The following is a 19,601-nucleotide window of genomic DNA, read 5'->3' as shown; positions in this document are numbered from 1 at the left end:
AATGAGACAGGTGAAGAGCAAATTTTTGCTGCACTATTTTCAGGCAGACTTTAAACAACCTCAGTGATGAAACAGGGCTACCTATCTTACGTGGAGAGCTGTAACAGAATAGATTAAGTCCTTGGATTATGTCTGTTTGGCTACTAATTACATGAGTTCCCCTAGAATTTTCTTCTACACAGCCATCACTGGCTGCCAAAGGCATCGCTTCGAAACAATCCACGTGCTGTGTATCACACAACAATAGAATGCCAGTCTCTACCAATACTTGCATGTCTTTTGGTGGACCTGAGAAAATTTGAGCTGGATCTGAAATGGCTACCACTCTGAAAAAGAGCAAAATTAAATGTTATCCACTAAGGAAATTTTAAAACAAGGCAGATAGAATTAACCGTGTTTGTATACTACAAACTTCTAGACAGCATAGAAAAAGTTATGTTATAGCTAAAGAGTCAACAGCTGGAAGGTTAAATATATTTATTTTAGTAGTGTAAGGTGGTTTTACAAACAAATATTTAGATTTTGCAGTATACACAAAAGAGTCATTACAAACAAAAGCAAAATATCCTCTCAATAATAGGGACTCTATGTAGCCTGAAATAAAATTAAACCTCTGTTTCTCTTTAAAATGCATCTCAGTAAACATTCTTCTCCATCACTGATAAAATGTACATCTATAATAAATGGCATAATTACTGGGGGACACACGCACATCCCTAAAAATAAAAAGTAAAAAAAAATGGGGAGGAAAAATTATTATTCTGTTTAGGTGGGTATTTAAGTCTAAATATGTCCATCTAAAAAATTAAATATCTCTTTTTTTTAAAACATGCCATTGAAAATTTTGCATGGCAGTGCAATACAGAAATAGTAAAATTCATCCAAAAAGTGCTATGTACAGCAGCATTGTTAAAATACCATAAAGAAGGGATGGTGCTGTATTCGAGAAAAGCTAGCATGCTTTTTAGCCATTTCTGAATTAAAGTCAGAAGACATTTCCTGTCTGGTTTTAGTAATTCCCTTCTCTCTCCTGTCTCATTCCCACAGATTATGTTTTGAGACGAGGAACAGTCACAGTTCAGTTTAAGTGTGTGCATGTGTACATACATGTGCAGACATATATTTGCATACACACAGATGTACATATATATTTATATATATAAACAAGCTTGGTTTAAAAAAAGCATTGCTTTGGAACACAGTGGGAGTTCTTCTTCAAAGAGTGGGACAATATGGATTTTCACTGAAATAAACAGGTCCATGATGGAAGATGGACTTTATCTACTACATTGTTAATTGATGAAACAACTACACTGCAGTTTTGACTTATTTTCCCAGAGAAGACACCCTCAGAGGCATCAGACTCTTCCAAAAAAATAAAACAGAACAGGGAGCATGATTTTAAATCCAGCCTCATTTCATGGATCCACAATTTGTAAGAGCAAAATTTACCTTAGCTGTCGTTAACATTGCATAAATGTTTACCTATTATAAGAAGCAATTACTGAAATTAGTAAAGAACATGAGACTTGCACAGAGCAAACTGCAAATGCAAATAAGTGGTCACACACAAAGGAGACCAAATTTGAGGCTGGGAAAAGTGTAATTAAAAAATAAAGGAGGTCAGATCATTAGGACTGTAAAAACATGTCTCCAATTTCACTTGATTGTTCCATTTCCACAAACTGCTGACAAATTTAACACTCGGCTATTCTTTTGGAGTCATGATATTAAGTACCTTCCACTCAAGGGAAGGCCAGGAAGCACCAAGCCATATGAGGATATTTTGTGCCTCTCAGGTCACTAAGTTTTGTTTTGACAGGAATGTAAACATTGCCTTATCAGTGCTGCCCAGAATTACAGTTTTAGCATAAAGAAGACTTCTGTGTCAGTGTTATAATCAGTTTGGTTCTTCGGCTGGGATGTAAACACAGCAGGAGAAGCTATATCCATACAAACTGCTTTTGCAACGCTGCAGGCTCCCTCTGGATTTCCTCTCTCCTCAATGGGACTCCCGCTGAGCTGGCCTAGGCTTTGCAGCCGCTGTCTCTCCTGAGCTTGCTTAGCCCTGTTGGCAATGTACCGCACCCGACTCTGACTGCGAGATGAAGACCTGCGAAGGAGTCCCAAGCTTTCCCCTTCCTCTTCAGATTCAGTTGGATCAAGACTGATAGGGGAAGTGATATCATTTTCCTGCTGAAAGGCTGTCAGCTTCTTTAGCTGCTCAGTCAATTCATCCTGGGACTTGACTGAAGATCTCAGGCTTGAAGAGCGGCGCTGCTCCCGCATTGATCGAGTGACAAAACTTCTGCTGATGCTACGGTATTTGCTTTCAAAAGTGCACACAATATCATCAGAGGTAAGGTCTCCAAGACTTTTGGATTTTGCCTGGTTATTCCCAACCATATCCTGTGCTTTGGATTTGTTAGAAGACTGTCTGAGGCTTTCTATGTACAGCCTGCTCCAGGTATGCCTTCTAGGAATGGATGAGAATGTATCTTGAGGACTCCTGGCAAGAGGACGGGGGCACAATTCATCTGCTGGCAGCTGGCCAGACCTCAGGTTAGGATTGGATTTGCTCTTGCTCACCACTGGCATCTCGTTACCAGATGTTGTAGCAGATCGTGGGCGCATACCCTTTCTTATGGCAAGGGGCTCAAAATTTTCATGCCGCATGCCAAGATCTGGGAGGCTTTTGCGAGCTAGATTGGGCAGAGAGAGATCTATCACAGTGTCATTGGAGGACATGCTGGAAGAGGAAGACATGCTGTCACGATGATTGCTGCAATCTAGCTTGCTCCAGATCCGGTCATTAATAGTGGCATCAAAGTATACTTCTGCTGCTGGAGACAGGCTACTTGGAATTTTTATTAAGGCTGAGGAGTCTGACACCTTCAGTCCTTCATTCTTTGACCTTCTTACTAACATGTAAGAGCTCGTCTGAGACGCAGAAGCAGGTAGAGCCTGTGCAGCCTGGGCTTTCTGCAAAGTATCTGGTGGCAAAGTTTTCTGTGTGCTGTTAACCACATTGTTTTGCTGCGGCAGAACAGCTGCTGCACTAAGGTTTTGGGCTTTAGATTCAATGGTGCTTTTCATGTCTGTTAATACCTGACCTGGTTGGTCATTTTGCTTCTGGCAGTTTTCAACAGGTTGGCCAGCAGTCTTACCTGGTGCCGCTACCAGCCAGGCTTTTTGAGGATGCACTGCCAATCTGCACTGATCTTCATCTTTACTGCATGCCTGCGTCCAACCATCTTCTTCTTTGAGATATCCTGCCGTGCTTGTCCTCTCATCTTCTTGGACCACTACACTTGTGTCAATTGCTCTTGCGACTATCTGCACTTGGTCTTCTGCAGCCAGATTAGTTCTTTGTTCTCTAGCGAGTAGAGATTCTTGAGGCTGGTTGGATGTGCTGCTTAATTCCAATTGAGATTCAGTGGAATGATCAGACACAGACCCTTCTTCAGAATCACTGTAAGGAGTAATGGGTAGAGGGAAGAAAAGGCTGGCATGATGGTTTTCATTGGCAATAACAGGCTCTTCAGTGATAGTTTCTAGGCTGCATAAAGAAGTGACTGACCTCTGTATTGAGAAATGGCAGACATCTACTTGGGAGACATGAAAAGACAGGAAAAAGAAAGAAACAAGAAAAAACAGAGATAAAGGGTTAATTAGCTATTACAAATTGCAGTTTAGCTGAAGATTTATTCTTTCTGAGTTATCATTTTGTTTTTAAGGTAGTAGTTGCATGTATTAATCATGATTTTAAAAATAACTTATGATTTCAAATGCCTGGCTAAAGGCAGCAAAACTTTCTACTCAGTTTTAGCTGCCCAAAAGCCCTGTTGCTTTCAAAAAAATCTCAGTCCATGCATAGTAGCACCATAGTATTTTTCCGATTATCTTATTCAAACAACAACTGTACCCATCATTTTTTTTTTTGCATCCTTGTATCCCCTCTCCTAAACTAACTTTTCTTCCTCCACCATCCAGCACCACTTGAATTGCTCTCTTCTTTCCTTCCAGCACACTCTAACATGTCAGTATATCACATCATAATCAGAACATGTATAATAACCAGAACACCACTGCCCAACCAGCAGATATGAACCCAACGATCAATTACTCAGAAGAGAAACAGCACAGGACTTCTGGAGCAGATTACAAATACAGTGATCTGTATGCGTACAAAACAAAAGCTTTCAACAGAATAACTTTGTTTTCCTAACAGAGTTTGTAATTTCTTCTCCAAAAATCTATACAGACGCATGGTTCATGAACACCAGGCTGACAGTATAATTCTGAAGAATCACCACAGCCACCAGTTACCTGATGAAAACGCTCCGTCCGTCTGCAATAACCTGTACCCTATGAGCCAAAGCAATCATGCCAAAGACTATTTCCCACATCTCCAAACCACAATGCACACGTGCATTTGAGAACTAGCAAAGCACCACTAAGCCAGACGACAACCTCAATATAGAGGCAGATAATTATAAGGCAGGAAACAAACAAAAACCAGGACTACAGGCAACAAGGTGCTTGAATCAGTGACACTCAGTAGACAGTTACCTTTGACTTGCTTGTCCTTTCAGTTCTTAACTAGAGAGAGAGAGTGTGCATGTAGAATAATAGGACAGAACAGAGGAAAAATCCAGTTAATGTAGGGAAGGCAGGTGCAGATAACAGGATAAATTAGTGCTGAAGGAGGGAAGGGAAACAGACAGAAATATTCACACATTTTTGTAGGATCCTAAGAATTTCCGACCAACCAGAGCACTCAATGGAATCCATAAATGGACAGGTATTAAGTCCATTATTTTGTCATAGAAGAATAAAAGGCAATTTTTGCTATTGTTCAAGAAACGCACTCCACTGGACTGGGGAATGGAAGCTAGCCTCCTCTTCTCCAAAGCCCTTTCCCACTGCTACCGCAGTTGGAACTAGATAATCTTAAAGGTCCCTTCCAACCAAAACCATCCTATGATTCTACAATCATCTACATTACCAAAAAATGCCAAAGAAATATTAGGCCTTTCCTTTCAGCATCAGTATTTCCAATCCAGCATAATGACAAGCAGCTTAACAATGGAGACAGCTGTCTGATGGCCTGCAATACATTACAGATATTACAGTAGTTGGGAGTGTTAAAAGGGAAGAAGGCACACATGCCCATAAGGAAAATCCACCATTCACAACACAGCAGACTCTTCCGTATCTGGAGAAGTATCAGGAGGAGTCCAGAGCTGATCCGCCTAACGAGCTCTCCTTCTCCCCATCCAGCTAGGCCATCAGCATAGATTAAGGCACACTTACACAGCACCATACGAGAAACCGTAACGCCGTTGCCATAAAGGGGGCAACTGGAGACTATAGTTTCCTGTCTCATCCTTGTGGCACTTCCTATCAACAGAATGTTAATTATGAAACGCAACCATATTAGGCTAACGTTATTGGTTTCCTTGGTTTCTTGGCCCAAGGCACTAAAATAGCAGGCGGATGGGGAAAGCATGCTGTTTGTGCAAACAGTGTTTGTCACTGGATCATCAGCATCCAGTCCAACTGACTATTTCACCATTTTAAAGGTTTGCTGATTCCATGCTTGAGAAGTCAGATGGATTTAATCAAATTTCAAGCATATCACAATATTTATTTAGTGACTTGGGGGGCTGGCGGGGGAGCTGGCACTGATAATGGGAAATGGTTTCATATGTCACACTACTCAGAGCTTATGAAAAGCCTAATGCCAATAATTTAGGCATAGAAGGAGTTCTGCTGCTTTGGATTAACTTCAAGTCACGGGAACTGGCAAACTACTTCTCTCCCCCTCCCATTGTCCTGGTATTTTCTTAAAAGCTCAAAGCAGATACTGGAAAGATGTAAAAAAAGAATAAAAAAAGAGAAATAAAGCAAAATTGTAGACTAGATTAAACTGATAAACAAATACAATATTTTAAACTTCTGTATGAGGCTTTCAAAGAAGCCCAGCATAGGTGGGCAGTCAGAACGTATTACTAAAAAAGGGATTACATCTTGAGTAGCACCAAAGTCACTTAACTGTTCCTGAAAATGTAACCATCAATGTCCAAATTCCTTGGACAATTAAGGGGAAGGGGGAGGGATTTGAAGAGAAGCTCTTGTAGTCATAGACAAAAGCTGTATTTCTTTACTTCCTCTTCACAATTCTATGAAACAGAGAAAATCTTGTCAAAATCTCTTCCCTTCCTCCCCTCCCTGCCAAATCAGGACAAAAAAAAAGCCAGTTTCCTTATTGAAATATGTACCTTGATTGCCTCTGTTCCTATTTGCCATCTTTACAATCATGCAGTTCATGAGTAAAGGTACAGTCACACGATCCCAGTGCTCACACGCACATTCCTGGCTTGAAACAACTATAAAATGCTGTAGCCTAAGCAGCCTTCCTTCCAATGGACACATCTTGCTTTGCAATTGGGAAATGCTAACAGTCCACCTAGCTTGGCTGATGTCAAGTAACATCAGATCACATACCTTGCTTTTTATATTATGCAACTGTGCCCTCAGGTCACAGCCAAATCATATCCATACAATTAAGCACATCTAGAAATGTTTGCATACTGGGCTTTCATACATTTAGGACCAGGATGATCTTCTGTGTTCATAAAGTGTGATTTCCTAAATAACCCAACCAGAGAATTCCATCCAGTTAATCCCTGAACTGATGGCAGCAATTTTGCAAATTCTTTGAGGAAGGAACTGGTTTTATTGTTAGCAGAGTGCACATTAGATATCATTTCTGATGTGGATATCCCTGAGTGAAACACAAATACTGATAATGAAAATGTTGTTTGTTAATACAGGTTTTGCATATTCAATCTCTACTTAATGCTCTGGTTTGGATCTTAAAATTTACTTAGTATCATACCACATTCACTAAAAAAAAAAAAAAAAAAAAAAAAAAAAGGAAACAAAAAACCCTGAACAAACAATCCAAACATTCATTGACTACTGACAGTTTTACTACTGCAGATGGTTAGCTAGGCATGGAAAGGACTAATCTAAACCGGACATGTCTAGGAAAAAATAAAATAAAAATACTTATGCAGACTTTTTTTCTGTCATTGCCAAAAATAAAGAAAAAGAGCTCTTGGTAGCAAAACAACATACAGGAGCTTCTAAGTAAAGATGCTATGCAGAAGCTGAGACAATGATGTGATCTAAGGTGGAGAAAGGTGAAGAAAATCTGGTCTTACCAGTAAAGAATATAGGGGATTTACTTCGAATTTCCTCCAATTTTTGAACGAACAAGGCATTCATTTCCCTCTGTAGGGTGCCCACTTGCCTTCGAGAAGTTTCAGAGCAGCGCTTGGGGAATTCTGGGCTTCCAAGGCTTTCTAGACTGCTGGAGTTGGAGGATATAGAGCCATTGCTGGCTGCGACCAAGTTGACAGTGCTTCCATACTTGCCACCTGATTGGCACTGCCACCGCTGCCGGGAATGAGCCTTTATTCCGTGACATTTAGATTCAACATTTTTCTTCCCTGGGGTCACAAAAGACTGGGTGCTCCTTGTTAGATCATCGGCAGTTCCAGGGATGCTGCAAGACTGCAAATCTGATTGCCGCCTGGGCTGACTTTTAACAGCCCAGGTTTTTAGCTCTAACCTCTCTTCTCCAGTTATACTGCTATACTGATCGTGGTGAAGTATATCTTTAGCAATAGGCCTGGTAGGATGGTCACTCCACTTGCATTCTAGATCTGGGCTTTCTTTGGAACCAATCATGCATTTCATGCAATTGGTGGCCACTCCAATCCTACCAGAGCTGTTGATGGCACAGCGTGCAAAGACGCTTTGCTTCTCACTCTGGTGCTCCTGAAGCCGGACCCTGTTAGACCTCTGTATGGGTTCACTGAAAGCAGCACCCCCTTGAGCACGACTGTGGCTTTTGGCTTTACGAGAACCATGGGCCTTACCTTTCAACCCCTTGCCATGTACCTCCCCACTGGCACCATCTCTGGGAGCTGGTGACAGAGAAGGACTTTCTGGCTCTTGCTCAAAGCGAGGCTGTGAGGCAGCTTCCACTTCACGGTCTTCACCGGCTCCTTCCGAGCTGTTGTCTTTTGTGTCAAAAGCAATTTCAGGAAAGCCCTTCTTGCTCTTCTTCTGGCTTTTGGTGGGTGCGCTGGCTGTCCGTCTCAAGATGTGGCTGCTAAAGGAATGTTTGCGATGGAGCTGCCCAGCAGCATGACTGTCCAGAGAGGCCTGCTTTGGATTTCTGAGAAACAGGCCTTTTAGACCTAGAGCTTGTTTGGCCTGGAAAATTTAAGGGGGGGAAAAAAAAAAAAAGAAAAGTCCTTAATAGAAAACGCAAGTCTCTTCCTTTGGGCGCAGGAACTCATGTTCAAATGATCAGGTCACATATGCACGCACATACAGTCTCCTGCTATATTCCTACCATCAGCATGAGAACTAAACCAGAAATAAGACAGAGATTAAAAACAACAACAACAACAAAAAAATCAGTAACAGCTGCCGTTGCAAAATTTCACCTCTTTTTTGTTCAACTATGTTTTTAGATAAAATTTTCCAACTAGGCTTATTTCTGTATTTGTCATAATTTTCTTACTAGCATATTACTACTGACAACATAAACATTAGATACTGAAAAGTAAAAAAATTAAATACTTCCATTTGCAGGGATCTAATTCTGAAAACCAAAGAGTTTCTCAGTGTGTGCTAACAGCCACTAAGCTTGAAGTGTTCATAATGCCACACATTTCAGACTCTTTAAAGTCAAAGTGCTTCCTTTTTAGCAATACAGCTTTCTGTGGTTTTGTTGTTTGGTTTTGGCTGTGGTTTTTAAACACAGAGCTGTGTGAGGTATGGGTCAGTTTTCCAACAGAATGTGCACATTTAAAACAATTCTGTCCCAACAGTTTCATGACATGGATATACTGCAGAACCTGCAGGAGGCATAAGAAATCAATTCACTGCAGGAATCCAAGGATAAGTGGACACTTGCAGATTTGTCGCACCCAAAGCACACGTATTTCAAGTACGTGGTGTAAATGCTTCCTCTGAATGGCCACAGAGGAATTAGTACAACGTAGCTTCCGCACTGTGAATTCACATTCTAGCAAACTGTGCTGTATCAGGGAATCCTGAACAAGGCCTACCGCATCACACCATAATAAAGCAACAAATAGTGCAAGCTTGTGTTATCTTAAAGTGTCATTACTAGATTTGGGGCTTTGTGCAAGTTAAGTCCAGCTGGAAAATGCAGTAGTACACAAAAAAAAAAAAATCAAGCATGTTTTTCAATAAAATAAATCACCTGCAACTTTGTAGACTTAAATACATTAGGACTGGGCCAATTAGAATTGTTGATGATTTCAATTAAATTGGAAACATAGAGCTGAATTATCCGCCTTGTGCAGGACATTATACTTGGGCAGAACTGGATGTCAGATGCTGTCAAATCTAATTTTTCCTGTCTCTTAAACTGGAGATAGCCACTATCACTCATACTTTAGACAAGAAATTTGTGGCAGGCAACAGAGGTCCCAGCTCTGAAACAAAACTGAATGCTGTGAGTAAATGAGAGGAAGAAACTGAAAAAAACCCCAAACCCAACAACAAAACAAGCTATAGAAATGGTGGTAATTTTAAAAAAGTTACCTTAAAATCATTTTAATTTTACTTGCGATGCAACATGAGGTGGTTACAGAATTTAACTGATAGTGACCTCTTAAGCTAAAGAATATTCCTGGCTTAAAACAGATTATAATAATAAATTGGATGTTCAAATGGAGATTTACATTCCTTAGGAGATCTACACTTCAATTGAGCACTGTCATGAATAGCAGCTGAATTATATACATGACAAATGATCATCAAATATTTCACTGTCTACCTGTACCTACATTTTGATCATTTCCTACCATACAACACTTATCCAAAGACACTCGTGTATGTTTTCCTCACTGAAGAAACACACTATAAACAAGTGAAGTTAGTCAGGGTCATAATACAGTACTTCATATACTTCGGTACTTATTTAAGCATTAAACATTTATATTCACCATCATAAATCTCCCACTATTGTACAATTGATTTACATTTCAGTGAAACACAGAGTTTCTGCATTCCTGTAAACATTCCAGGTGTACTTGCCAACTTTTAAAGCAATAGGCTGATGCCCGAAAAAGAGTATGTTGGTTTTGCTCTGTTCGTAGAGCTTGGTACACATAAATCACTTAAAGCAGAGAAAGAGGTATTTCCCTTCTAATCTACTTCTCTTCCTTTGTTCCCTTTCTTTCCCAGTTAAGATCAGACTCTCTTTAGTAGCTGTAGCGTAAAGAATGAATAAAACCAGAATACATAAGCCTATGATTGAAATGCATTGTAAGAAACCCATGATAAAATCTGATCAGCATCCATGCTTGTTGGCACTTGCTGTCAGATTGATTTTTACCCTGTGATGTCATGTGAGATCACATTTCTGTAGTGCCAAACAATGGCACATAAATGTCTAATTTAAATTACAATGGTCTCTCTTTCACCCCAAAATATTTGAGTGCGTGGTCACGCATCTCAAATTCTGCTTTGTAGAACTTAATGGACAGATATTAGCTGCACTGTACAGTAAGCCTGGGTTAAAAGCCGCTTTTATTCATAAGTGTCCTGTGCAATCTGGCACATGGGATCAAGGTTTATTTGTCTGACACAAAGCCCAGTGAAAGCATTCAGAATATTATTTTTATAATTGACTGAAGTGTAATTACCACATGCCAAGATCCAGTGTGAGGAGGAGATGATTAGAGAGAGACCTAAAATGGCCCTTAAAAGTATATACAGGATAAGATAAAGAAGGTAGGAATTTATTTTTCCCATACAAGGCAGAGAAAATGTAATTTAAATATTAATAAACCTTCTGTGAGAGCCAGGCTATTGAACGGTCTGCTTGGATCATTCTGGATTCACTTTCACTAGAAAGCTTCAAAACAAGATTATGCATTTGTTAAGGAGTAAAGGGAAAAAAACATTCTGCTCCAATTGACACAAGTTGGCAAGTACATGAATTTGTTGCTATAAAAATCAGACCATATAAATATTTGCAAAACCCAGAAAAAAACTGTCATACATACACAAACACAAATAATATCCAACAAAAAGAAAAGAAAAGCACTGATGGAATGGGTGACACGCAGTGCAGGGCCCCAGGTATCATTCTAGCTTATTTGGTGCATCTTTGTTAAGATAGCCACTATTCCTTGAATCAATGGAGTGATTCAAGAACCCAAAGACAAATTTGGTTAACTTTGAAAAAAAGTAGTTTAAAAAAAAAAAAGGAAAATAAAAAAAGAAAAAAAAAGAAGAAAAAAAAAGAGAGCCATTTTGACGGAGATCCAGAACATGTGTTTTCAGCTTCTAGTCCAGCTTTTGCAGTGCTATTTCATTCTTTAAAGCAGACTTGAAAAACAGCACAAGAGGCTTTCCCACAATTTAGCAAACAATTCACTATCAATGTTCTTTTCCATGTGAAAGAAGTGGTTTGAATCGTAGTACACCAGAGAAAAGCCAGTAGAGGGAGAGACTCAAGGAAGAGAGAAAGGGAGGGTAGAGAAGGACTTTTATCCTGGATCTGCTTCATATATGGAAGGCTCTCTGGCTGATCAATGATCCAACAGAACTGACCAAGTCAAATGTTGCAATTCACGTTACATGAGGTGAAGAGCTTCAAAATGCTAATAAGGAAATATTGATGCTGATGAAGCAACTAGTTAGAGGCATGCAGGTGTGTGGTGGTGGTCACTACACCTCCCTGAGACAGGAGGGGGTACCTTCAAGGCGTCTAAAAATGCTCTGCTTCTAAAAGTAGACTTTTTTGACATAGAGAAGCCCACTGAAATCACAAACAGACAGAGCAAAGGCAAAATAACAGTGAGGGAGGATCTCAGAGATATGCACATCTAGAAAACCACAAGCAATTCTGCAATACATAAACAGACTACAGAAGAGACAGAGACAAAAAAAAGCATCTCCAGGAAACAGTGCATACTAGAAAGAGATTTCAGTTAAACACAAGCTAAGGTGAAAAATATCTAAGATTCTGCTTTAGTAATATTAAGCTGCTGAGAGGGTGGAATATCTACATTTAGTAAAAAGCCCCCAAAGGTTAATGCTTGCATTAGTGTATCTGGATTAATAAAGCATGGGTAAAACCAGGCTGATAAATGCGGTGAATTTTCTGCCTGTAATTAAGAGAGTGGAAATGGAGAAATAATTCAAGTTTTAACAGAACGCTGTTAACTGAAAAATCAAAGCAGAACATGATTCAGAGAGACCAAAACAGAAAGGGCTGTGTAATATTTGTTCCATACTTTCGGTAGTTTTTATTAAAAATTTTAAATTTTAAAAAGCCCTCACATACAAGCTTTCCTTCCAAATCCTTGTATTTTAATCACATCAGTACACAGCGCCAGCATGTTAACACCAGCAAACCTAAAGAGACTGCAGTGATAATGAGAAGCATAAGGAATATGTAATAGACTTAGAACATGAAAAGGGAACAAAGCAATCAAAAAAACAAATCAGTGTAGTAGATTGGAAGCTAGTGGATAAGGACAGGTAGGAGACACCATGATGCACAAGGGTCTTTCAGTTGTTTAAAACACTTACCAAGAAAATCTAATGTTTTTGAAATAGCTGCCAAAGTTTAAATGGGCATGTTGACCTACTGCAAACTGTAACTATCACCAGCCAGTTACTCATGAAGAAGCCAATAAGAGCAAATAAATATGAAAAGCTAGGTGAAGTAAGGATTAAAAGAGAGATAATGCCTTGCAATATTGCCAAAGAAAATTTGCGGTGAACTCTTAAAACATTCACAAAGACTATGAACATTGTCTCTTTCATGAGGCACTGCTATCAAGAGCAGTGACTTGGGAGCTGAAGAAGTTAACCGATCAGTGATTAAGGCAGGCAGACCCAGTTTGTCTTTTATTTAAAAATCTCATTTGCCAGTGGATACTAAGCTACAGACTTTGACTTCTAATGAAGGATATGGAAATATTTGCTATCCTTACAATCGTACTGAGAGAGCAGTGCAGAGGACATCACCTGAAAGCAGCAAACAACTGGAGCATCATGAATGCAGACAATACTGGGAAGAGGAGGAGAATCTGCCTATTCTCCATCATTTTGACTAAGAATAGAACAGAAAAGAAGAATTCACAAAAAGGATGAGTAGGGCCGGCCCAGGCAGTCATCTCCTCTGCTGGATGCATACAACAATGAGATGCCTGCTTTCGTTAAAGGACATAGGTGAGGGACACGGTCGTTAATCAGATCAGTTCCCACTGGCCTCATATGCCCAAGGTTGAGCTATCTGACTTTCTTGCTACAAGCATGGGGAGTTAGATAGAACTATTCAAGAAAGAGCAATAGATCTGAACACAGGAAGTCCAAAGAAGTTCATGACAAAGTTTAAAGTTGTTTGAATCTGTACCAATGCATGCATCCAGTAAGTGTCTGTAAGGTTACTGAGACAATTGCATCCCTAACTGCGGTCAGAACAGGCATGACTTAGGTCCTGTACAGTTCCCTTGAACCCAAAAATATAGTCAGGAAAGATCTTAGCATTGAACTGTTCAGCCTGCCATCACTTTTCCCTGAAGCTGGGACTGAATGGCCTTTTTATCAAACCCTGGGTGCTAGCCTTTATCTGTGACAGGCCCTACAGTCCGAAATGAAACACTGCTCATGTGCTCTGTTCTGCTCAGACCAACACCAACCACCTCTCTCACCTAAAGCTTCTAAAGTTTCTTGCTCAGTAGAGCTAAATTCAAACAGATTCATAATGCCATCACAGGGAGTTTCAAGCAAGACTCGTAGCTCTATCAGGATGAAGCTATATCTGCTTAAAGGTTTTGCATGAGACATCAAATAACAAAAGCAGGAACTGAGCTAAAAAGCCTGAAGTGACATTCTTTCCAGAAACAGCCCTTTTTCCTACAAATACAAAAAGAAGCTTTCCTGGGATTTATCTCTGTTTCATCCCAAAAAAAGTTTTTATTAAAATCTAGCAGTTCAAAAAGCTATTTTCCTTTTTAAGAATTGTTTTAATTCCTCTTACATGAAGAGCACGGCAAGAAAAGGAATCTGAATTCCCAGCCTGTTCAATGCCGCCTCCTGCTGACACTTGCTGATATTACAGCGTGCTGCTGCAGAAAGCTCAGCCTGTCACTGCGGGTGGATATAAAATGGTTTTGAGATTCCCAAGGCTCTGTAAGATACTTAGCTACCTGAATTTCATTGACATTCATAGCATAGAAGTAGCTAAATCCAGTGCACTGCGAGGAAAGAAGCTATCTCATTTTCAGCTGGCCTAGGAAAAGTTTGAAGTTAGGGCTTTACTTTCAGCGTGGAGTTATTCGTGTGAATTTAGATATAGCACATAGATAGTTGTATTTTTCCTGCATGTGAAGCAAATACATTCTTAATAACAGCTAAGCAGTGAAAATAAGTCCAACAACTATTACAAGGATCATCTTTTCTCTGCATTTTAAGTGTTATTATGGAAAAATCCCGAAGCAAATAACCCTTAAGAATTTAATTGAATTTATAATGCGAAAGCATCAGGCAGACAGAGCCTTTATCAAGTAAGCTTTGCAGGCAACAAGCACTCACAGTTCAGGTGTATAACCTTTTGTTCAGCAAGGTGCTCTTACCATATTGGACACAGCCATCCTTACTTATATAAGTGTGTGCGTGCTGCAATGACATAACCTTCCCCTATGGCTCCCTCAAAAAGGCACTGCAAGAATCTCTTTTTATTACTTTCCCTACGATTTGCCTTTATCTCCATGTACATTCAGAAAGATCTTCAGGCTACCATGACAATCACAGAGATGAAGTTTACTGTAGTTGAACAAATACATTAGCTTGGAGCTTCACCCACTGGGCTTCCCTAGTGTGACACAAAATCCTGTCCGTCTGTTTACGTATGCAAGCTGTAGTATGCTACACTGAAGGCACTCACCTTACCACAGATGTCGTTAATAGCCACATGAACAAAGATGGATGCCTCTTCTATACCTTCCAGGTACACATGTCGGTAACCTGAAACAGAGGGAACAAAGCTGACAAGGAGTTGAAACTGATGATAGGAAGAGCATCTAAAGACTTTCCTTCTGTAAACAGCAAAAGGAATTGACGGCTTTTTTCCCAGCTCCTCCCCTCAATAAGCATCCAGGTTTGTGCATCACCTAGCTACACTCAGTTATCTAAGAGTCAAACCAAACTTAACTGCCATTTCTTCTTGTCCCTTTTATTTTATAAAAAAGCCATGTCCTGATTTTTCCCATGTCCATTACTGCTGCTGTCAATTCATGACTTCGAATTAATTACATTCTCTCCTGGGGACTTACAGTCCATTATTAATACTGCAAACATTTCAACCAAGTTCATTTTACTGAGACTGGGTGTTTGTTTTCAATCTTAAACACAAACTTTTTTCTTTACTTTGAAAGAAAAGAAAAATATACACAGAAGAAGCTTTAATGTGAAAGAAGACTGAATTGAAAACAGAAATAGGAAACTGAAGGAAAATGGCATTTAATAACCTGGATCCCATGATTAGAATAGGGAACTACTTGTTCTATATTAAACTATTTCTGATAGTAATAAGACCAGTCAAAACTCTAGTGTATTTCAAAAACTGGTATGAAGAAAATGGAGGAAAAAGCAGAATGAGAGAAGACGAGTAAGATTCAAGATTCTGTATGGTATTCTTCCAAGCCCACAATATTTAGCCATCCTGCTTAATAATCTTACCCATTTTTTAAAAATCTAGTCCCATAGAGTTAATCGATTTAGTCTTCATCATCATATAAGTTCATAGTGGACCAAGGTAGAGAACTCAGGGTCCAAATGCCCAGTCTCTTGTTCTAACTAGAAATTTCTGCAGCAGACACATGCACACACATTAATACAGCATTGGCAGCTTCAGTTATCAGAGAGAAAAGTCCTAGCCAACTGATCTGACATTTCACCATTTCTTTCTTACCTGGCATCATACTGCTGAAAGCTATTGTTCTCTGTCCAATAAAATCACGCCCAATTGGATCGTGATCCCACACAAGGAATCGAATCAGTGCAATCTCTGGCATGTGTACTGTGAACACCAACGTTTCTTCCCACATTGGGTTAAAACCTCGGAATGAAGGAATCAGCTTTTAGATATTTTGTTCACAAGATGCAAGAAGAAAGATGACTGCCTACATAAGGAATGCCTAAACATCAACATGATTCTAGTGTTCCTAAAAGATTGATCATTGTTCTTGGAAAATCCAGTACTCCCACTCACTTCAGCAGGAGACACAACAGCACAAGAATTTGCAAGAAACAGAGTTGGATCTTACTTAAAGTTGGCTCTGCTTTCAGCAGGTAATTGGCCAATGTGACTTTCTTTTGACCAGAGCAAGCTCAAAATACCCTTCTCTTGTACCCCAAGACCTGCACAACATTATACCAACTCAGTCAAGCAATTCAAGACCCAGGTCTGATTAACATCATGAATGCTTAAATCAATTTTTCAGTGCTTTGCCATAATAGGCACCAAATTTCATCTGCTCGTATCTTCACGAAGAAAGCTTGCCTGAAAGAGAATGTTTCAGTCATAAAAACCCTAAAACTCACATGATCTTACCATTATCATCAACTACTCTAGTTTGTTCTTTGAAGCAATCAACAGGTAAGCCTATAACTTCTACTTCAACAAATGGATCTATGATCTGGAAAACAGAAAGTAACAAATATTGAAAAAGAGCGACAAAGATGAAATTCAAGCACATGGCTTTCACAATGGGGGCATTGTACATTATTGTCTTAATAATTATTGGTCCTGAGCCCTTCTGTAACGGATTATTATGCTGATGAGAGATCTCTGGCTAAATAATCTAAAAGCATAATTTAGAATAATCAAGTTGTATGCATTTGTGATCATTTCTCTGTTCTATTCTATTTCTCTGTTCTAAAATGAACTTTAAACACTGGTCTTCATAGGAACATTTTCTAACTTAGTGGATATTTGAGTAAAAGCTTTTAAATAGATTCAAAACAGACATTATGATAAATATGTTCTAAAGCAGCAACATTAAAAAATCCTGACAAGAATCATCTGTTAAAAGTCTCAGTGTCATTATGGCACAATGGACAAGGCAATGGTCAAAACAAAAGGGAGATATGAGTTCTACCTCTGGCCGATTGGCAAGTATCTCCTATTACTGCCTTCCATTGCTGGAAGAAAGTCTTCTTAGAATATAAGCTTGAAAAAGCTTGTCTTGTAGAAGGTTGCTGTAATTACCTAAGACTAGGAAGCCTTTGACTTTGTTGAGATCTCTTTTAATTAAATGTGAACCGCAACTAAATTATAAGTTCCCTGAAGGCAATAGTGGGAAGGACATTTTGGGGATTATAGAGGAGGACCATCCTGGCACAGAGTCTTTACATTCTACTAGGTAGCCACAGAGGTATTCCTGTAACTGGCCTGAACCTCTACAGTTTTTAGTTAGTGTATAAGTATCTCTTGTGTTCTCTGAAAGGATGACAAGTTTTGACAGAGTTGAGTCTCAGGGTGACACCTCAGTCCCTGTTCACAAGGGGTGGGTAAAGGCAGTTAGCTTTAAAAGATTAATCTGTGTTCTAGCCTGTGATGTGGCTCATGTAAAAACCTGTGCTGGACCCATTCAATTATATGTCATTTGAAACAGCAACCTGACACTCAAATCCACCATCCATCTCCCAGCAAGCAACACTGAAGATGAGTACCTATAATCAACTACTAGATTTTTGGAAAGCTCATGCTTTCAGATATCAAGAATGTAGCCAATGTGATCTCAGCAAGAATGAAGAATCCTACTGATGCTTGGGAGAACACAAATGTTCCTTGTGCCCATGTCCCTATAGAATAATCTACCACTAAATAAAAATCAGATATGTTAGATCTGGTTTTTGTTGCTCTTTGAAAGACACCTTACTCTCAGTAGGAAAGACTACACAGTGTATTTGTCAAACATCTTATCTTGTTCACCTAGCTCTATTCTACAAAATCTTTTTGATAAGATAGAGTGGTCAGCACAATAAAGGTCTGATTTTTATCCAGTATAATTATATGCAAAGGAAACAAAATGAAACATGGAATTTTAAACACCACCTAACTTACTGTAACTTTCAACAGGGCTTTTATTTCTGAGGGTAGGGTTATGTAGTCAAGATACCTGACCTAGCTCAAACACTGACAGCAATCAAATCAGGGAGCACAGGAAATTGGGTAGGATGAGCCAGCCTTCAAGTGCTTGGCTGGATGTTAAACCTCCCTTGCTCAGGGTTAAACCAACTGCAAGTTTGGTGTCTGGACAGACTGGGTGCAGATCATTTCTGAAGATTATTTAGGGATTTTATCTTAACAGTGTTAATTTTCCTATATATTGTTGGCTCCTGACATGGGGAGTAAGTTCGTATGTTTTGCAGGCACTTCTAGAGTAATCACTTAAAACGTGACTGTTTGCAGTTGTAGGGAACTGGATTCATGGGCACAAGTCGTTTTTCTTCCATTATTATGTTTTGCATGAGCTAATTCCCCTACTATTCAGGATAAAATGGAATTTTATCTTCTGAAATATGACTGCAATCTGAATTAGGACAAATTCCATGCTATTGCATACGTGATATTAATAAAAAAATAAATAAATAAATTGAAATGGAAATAAATTAATTTAAGCATAGATAGGTTCACTAAGCCCTGAGTTTAGACTACTATTTTAAGTAGAAACTCATCATGATGAGCTTATTGGCCCTTTTTTGCTTCTCCTGGAGGCACTGTATTGACAGTTGGAGGAAAAACATTAAACCATTGCTGTGATGCTTAGAAGTGAAGAAAAACACCTAAAGATCTAGGATGCTAATGACCTAATTTATTCACGTTCTATGTCTCCTGACAGATAACTGCAGGAAGTTAAATCCTCATCCTTAGCCCAGCCAATATGGAAAAAACCTCCAACACACAAGAACAATCATGTATTGTCCCATACCTCTCCTCTGTCTCCCAACATGGAATCACGTGGTTTTGGGAGTTGTTGACCACTGATAATTCTTAGAACCAGCTGTTTCTTCAATTGACCAGGCAGTGGGTCTTCAGAATTTGGATTAAAGACACCTATAAGAATGAGAAGTCACACAATGTGAAAGAAGTGCAATTTTGGGGATAGCTTTAGTTATGAATACCTACTGGCTTATTTGCTTTTAGCATCAGAAATGCATTTTTAAACAAACTATAATAAGAATCCACACCCACTCTTCTCATCCACTAAGTGATCCACTTATTTTGCTCTTTTTTCTTACCTTGACACATGCAGTTTGGTTTGAGGACATAGCCACAATTCCCATTGGCACTAAATTTGGCCCGATTCAGTTGCAGCATTCTCCCCTCTGACTGGTAGTTTAGTGCAACTATTAAAAAAAAGAAAAAAGGCGATATTGCTTACTGAGTACATTAACAACATTCTTGTTTGTAGAACCAAATTAAAGGAAAGACACCTAAATACATTTTCACATTTGAC

General features: G+C 39.2%; 1 protein-coding gene across 10 annotated transcripts in view; it reads right to left on the bottom strand.

Annotated features, from left to right (window-relative positions):
• Positions 1 to 468: 468 nt before the first annotated feature.
• The window catches only part of PLCH2 (phospholipase C eta 2), a 116,392-nt gene continuing 97,259 nt past the window's right edge, over positions 469 to 19,601 (bottom strand). For 5 of the 10 annotated variants that reach the window (XM_054849967.1, XM_054849969.1, XM_054849968.1 and 2 more), the window contains 7 exons: positions 19,384 to 19,491; positions 19,074 to 19,198; positions 16,691 to 16,775; positions 16,049 to 16,195; positions 15,023 to 15,102; positions 7,953 to 8,292; positions 469 to 3,605 (listed from right to left, as the gene is read on the bottom strand). In XM_054849967.1, coding sequence (XP_054705942.1) covers positions 1,858 to 3,605; positions 7,953 to 8,292; positions 15,023 to 15,102; positions 16,049 to 16,195; positions 16,691 to 16,775; positions 19,074 to 19,198; positions 19,384 to 19,491 — 2,633 coding nt within the window. In that variant the 3' untranslated portion in view covers positions 469 to 1,857. Of the gene's footprint in view, positions 3,609 to 4,572; positions 4,603 to 7,232; positions 8,293 to 15,022; positions 15,103 to 16,048; positions 16,196 to 16,690; positions 16,776 to 19,073; positions 19,199 to 19,383; positions 19,492 to 19,601 lie in introns of all 10 variants that reach the window. The other 5 variants (XM_054849973.1, XM_054849975.1, XM_054849972.1 and 2 more) reach the window with 5 other exon arrangements.

The sequence above is a fragment of the Grus americana genome, chromosome 21 (genome assembly GCF_028858705.1).
Source record: "Grus americana isolate bGruAme1 chromosome 21, bGruAme1.mat, whole genome shotgun sequence".
NCBI classification, from domain to species: domain Eukaryota; kingdom Metazoa; phylum Chordata; class Aves; order Gruiformes; family Gruidae; genus Grus; species Grus americana.
The sequence above is the reverse complement of the archived record's forward strand: the minus strand, read 5'-3'. Positions and strand labels throughout refer to the sequence as shown.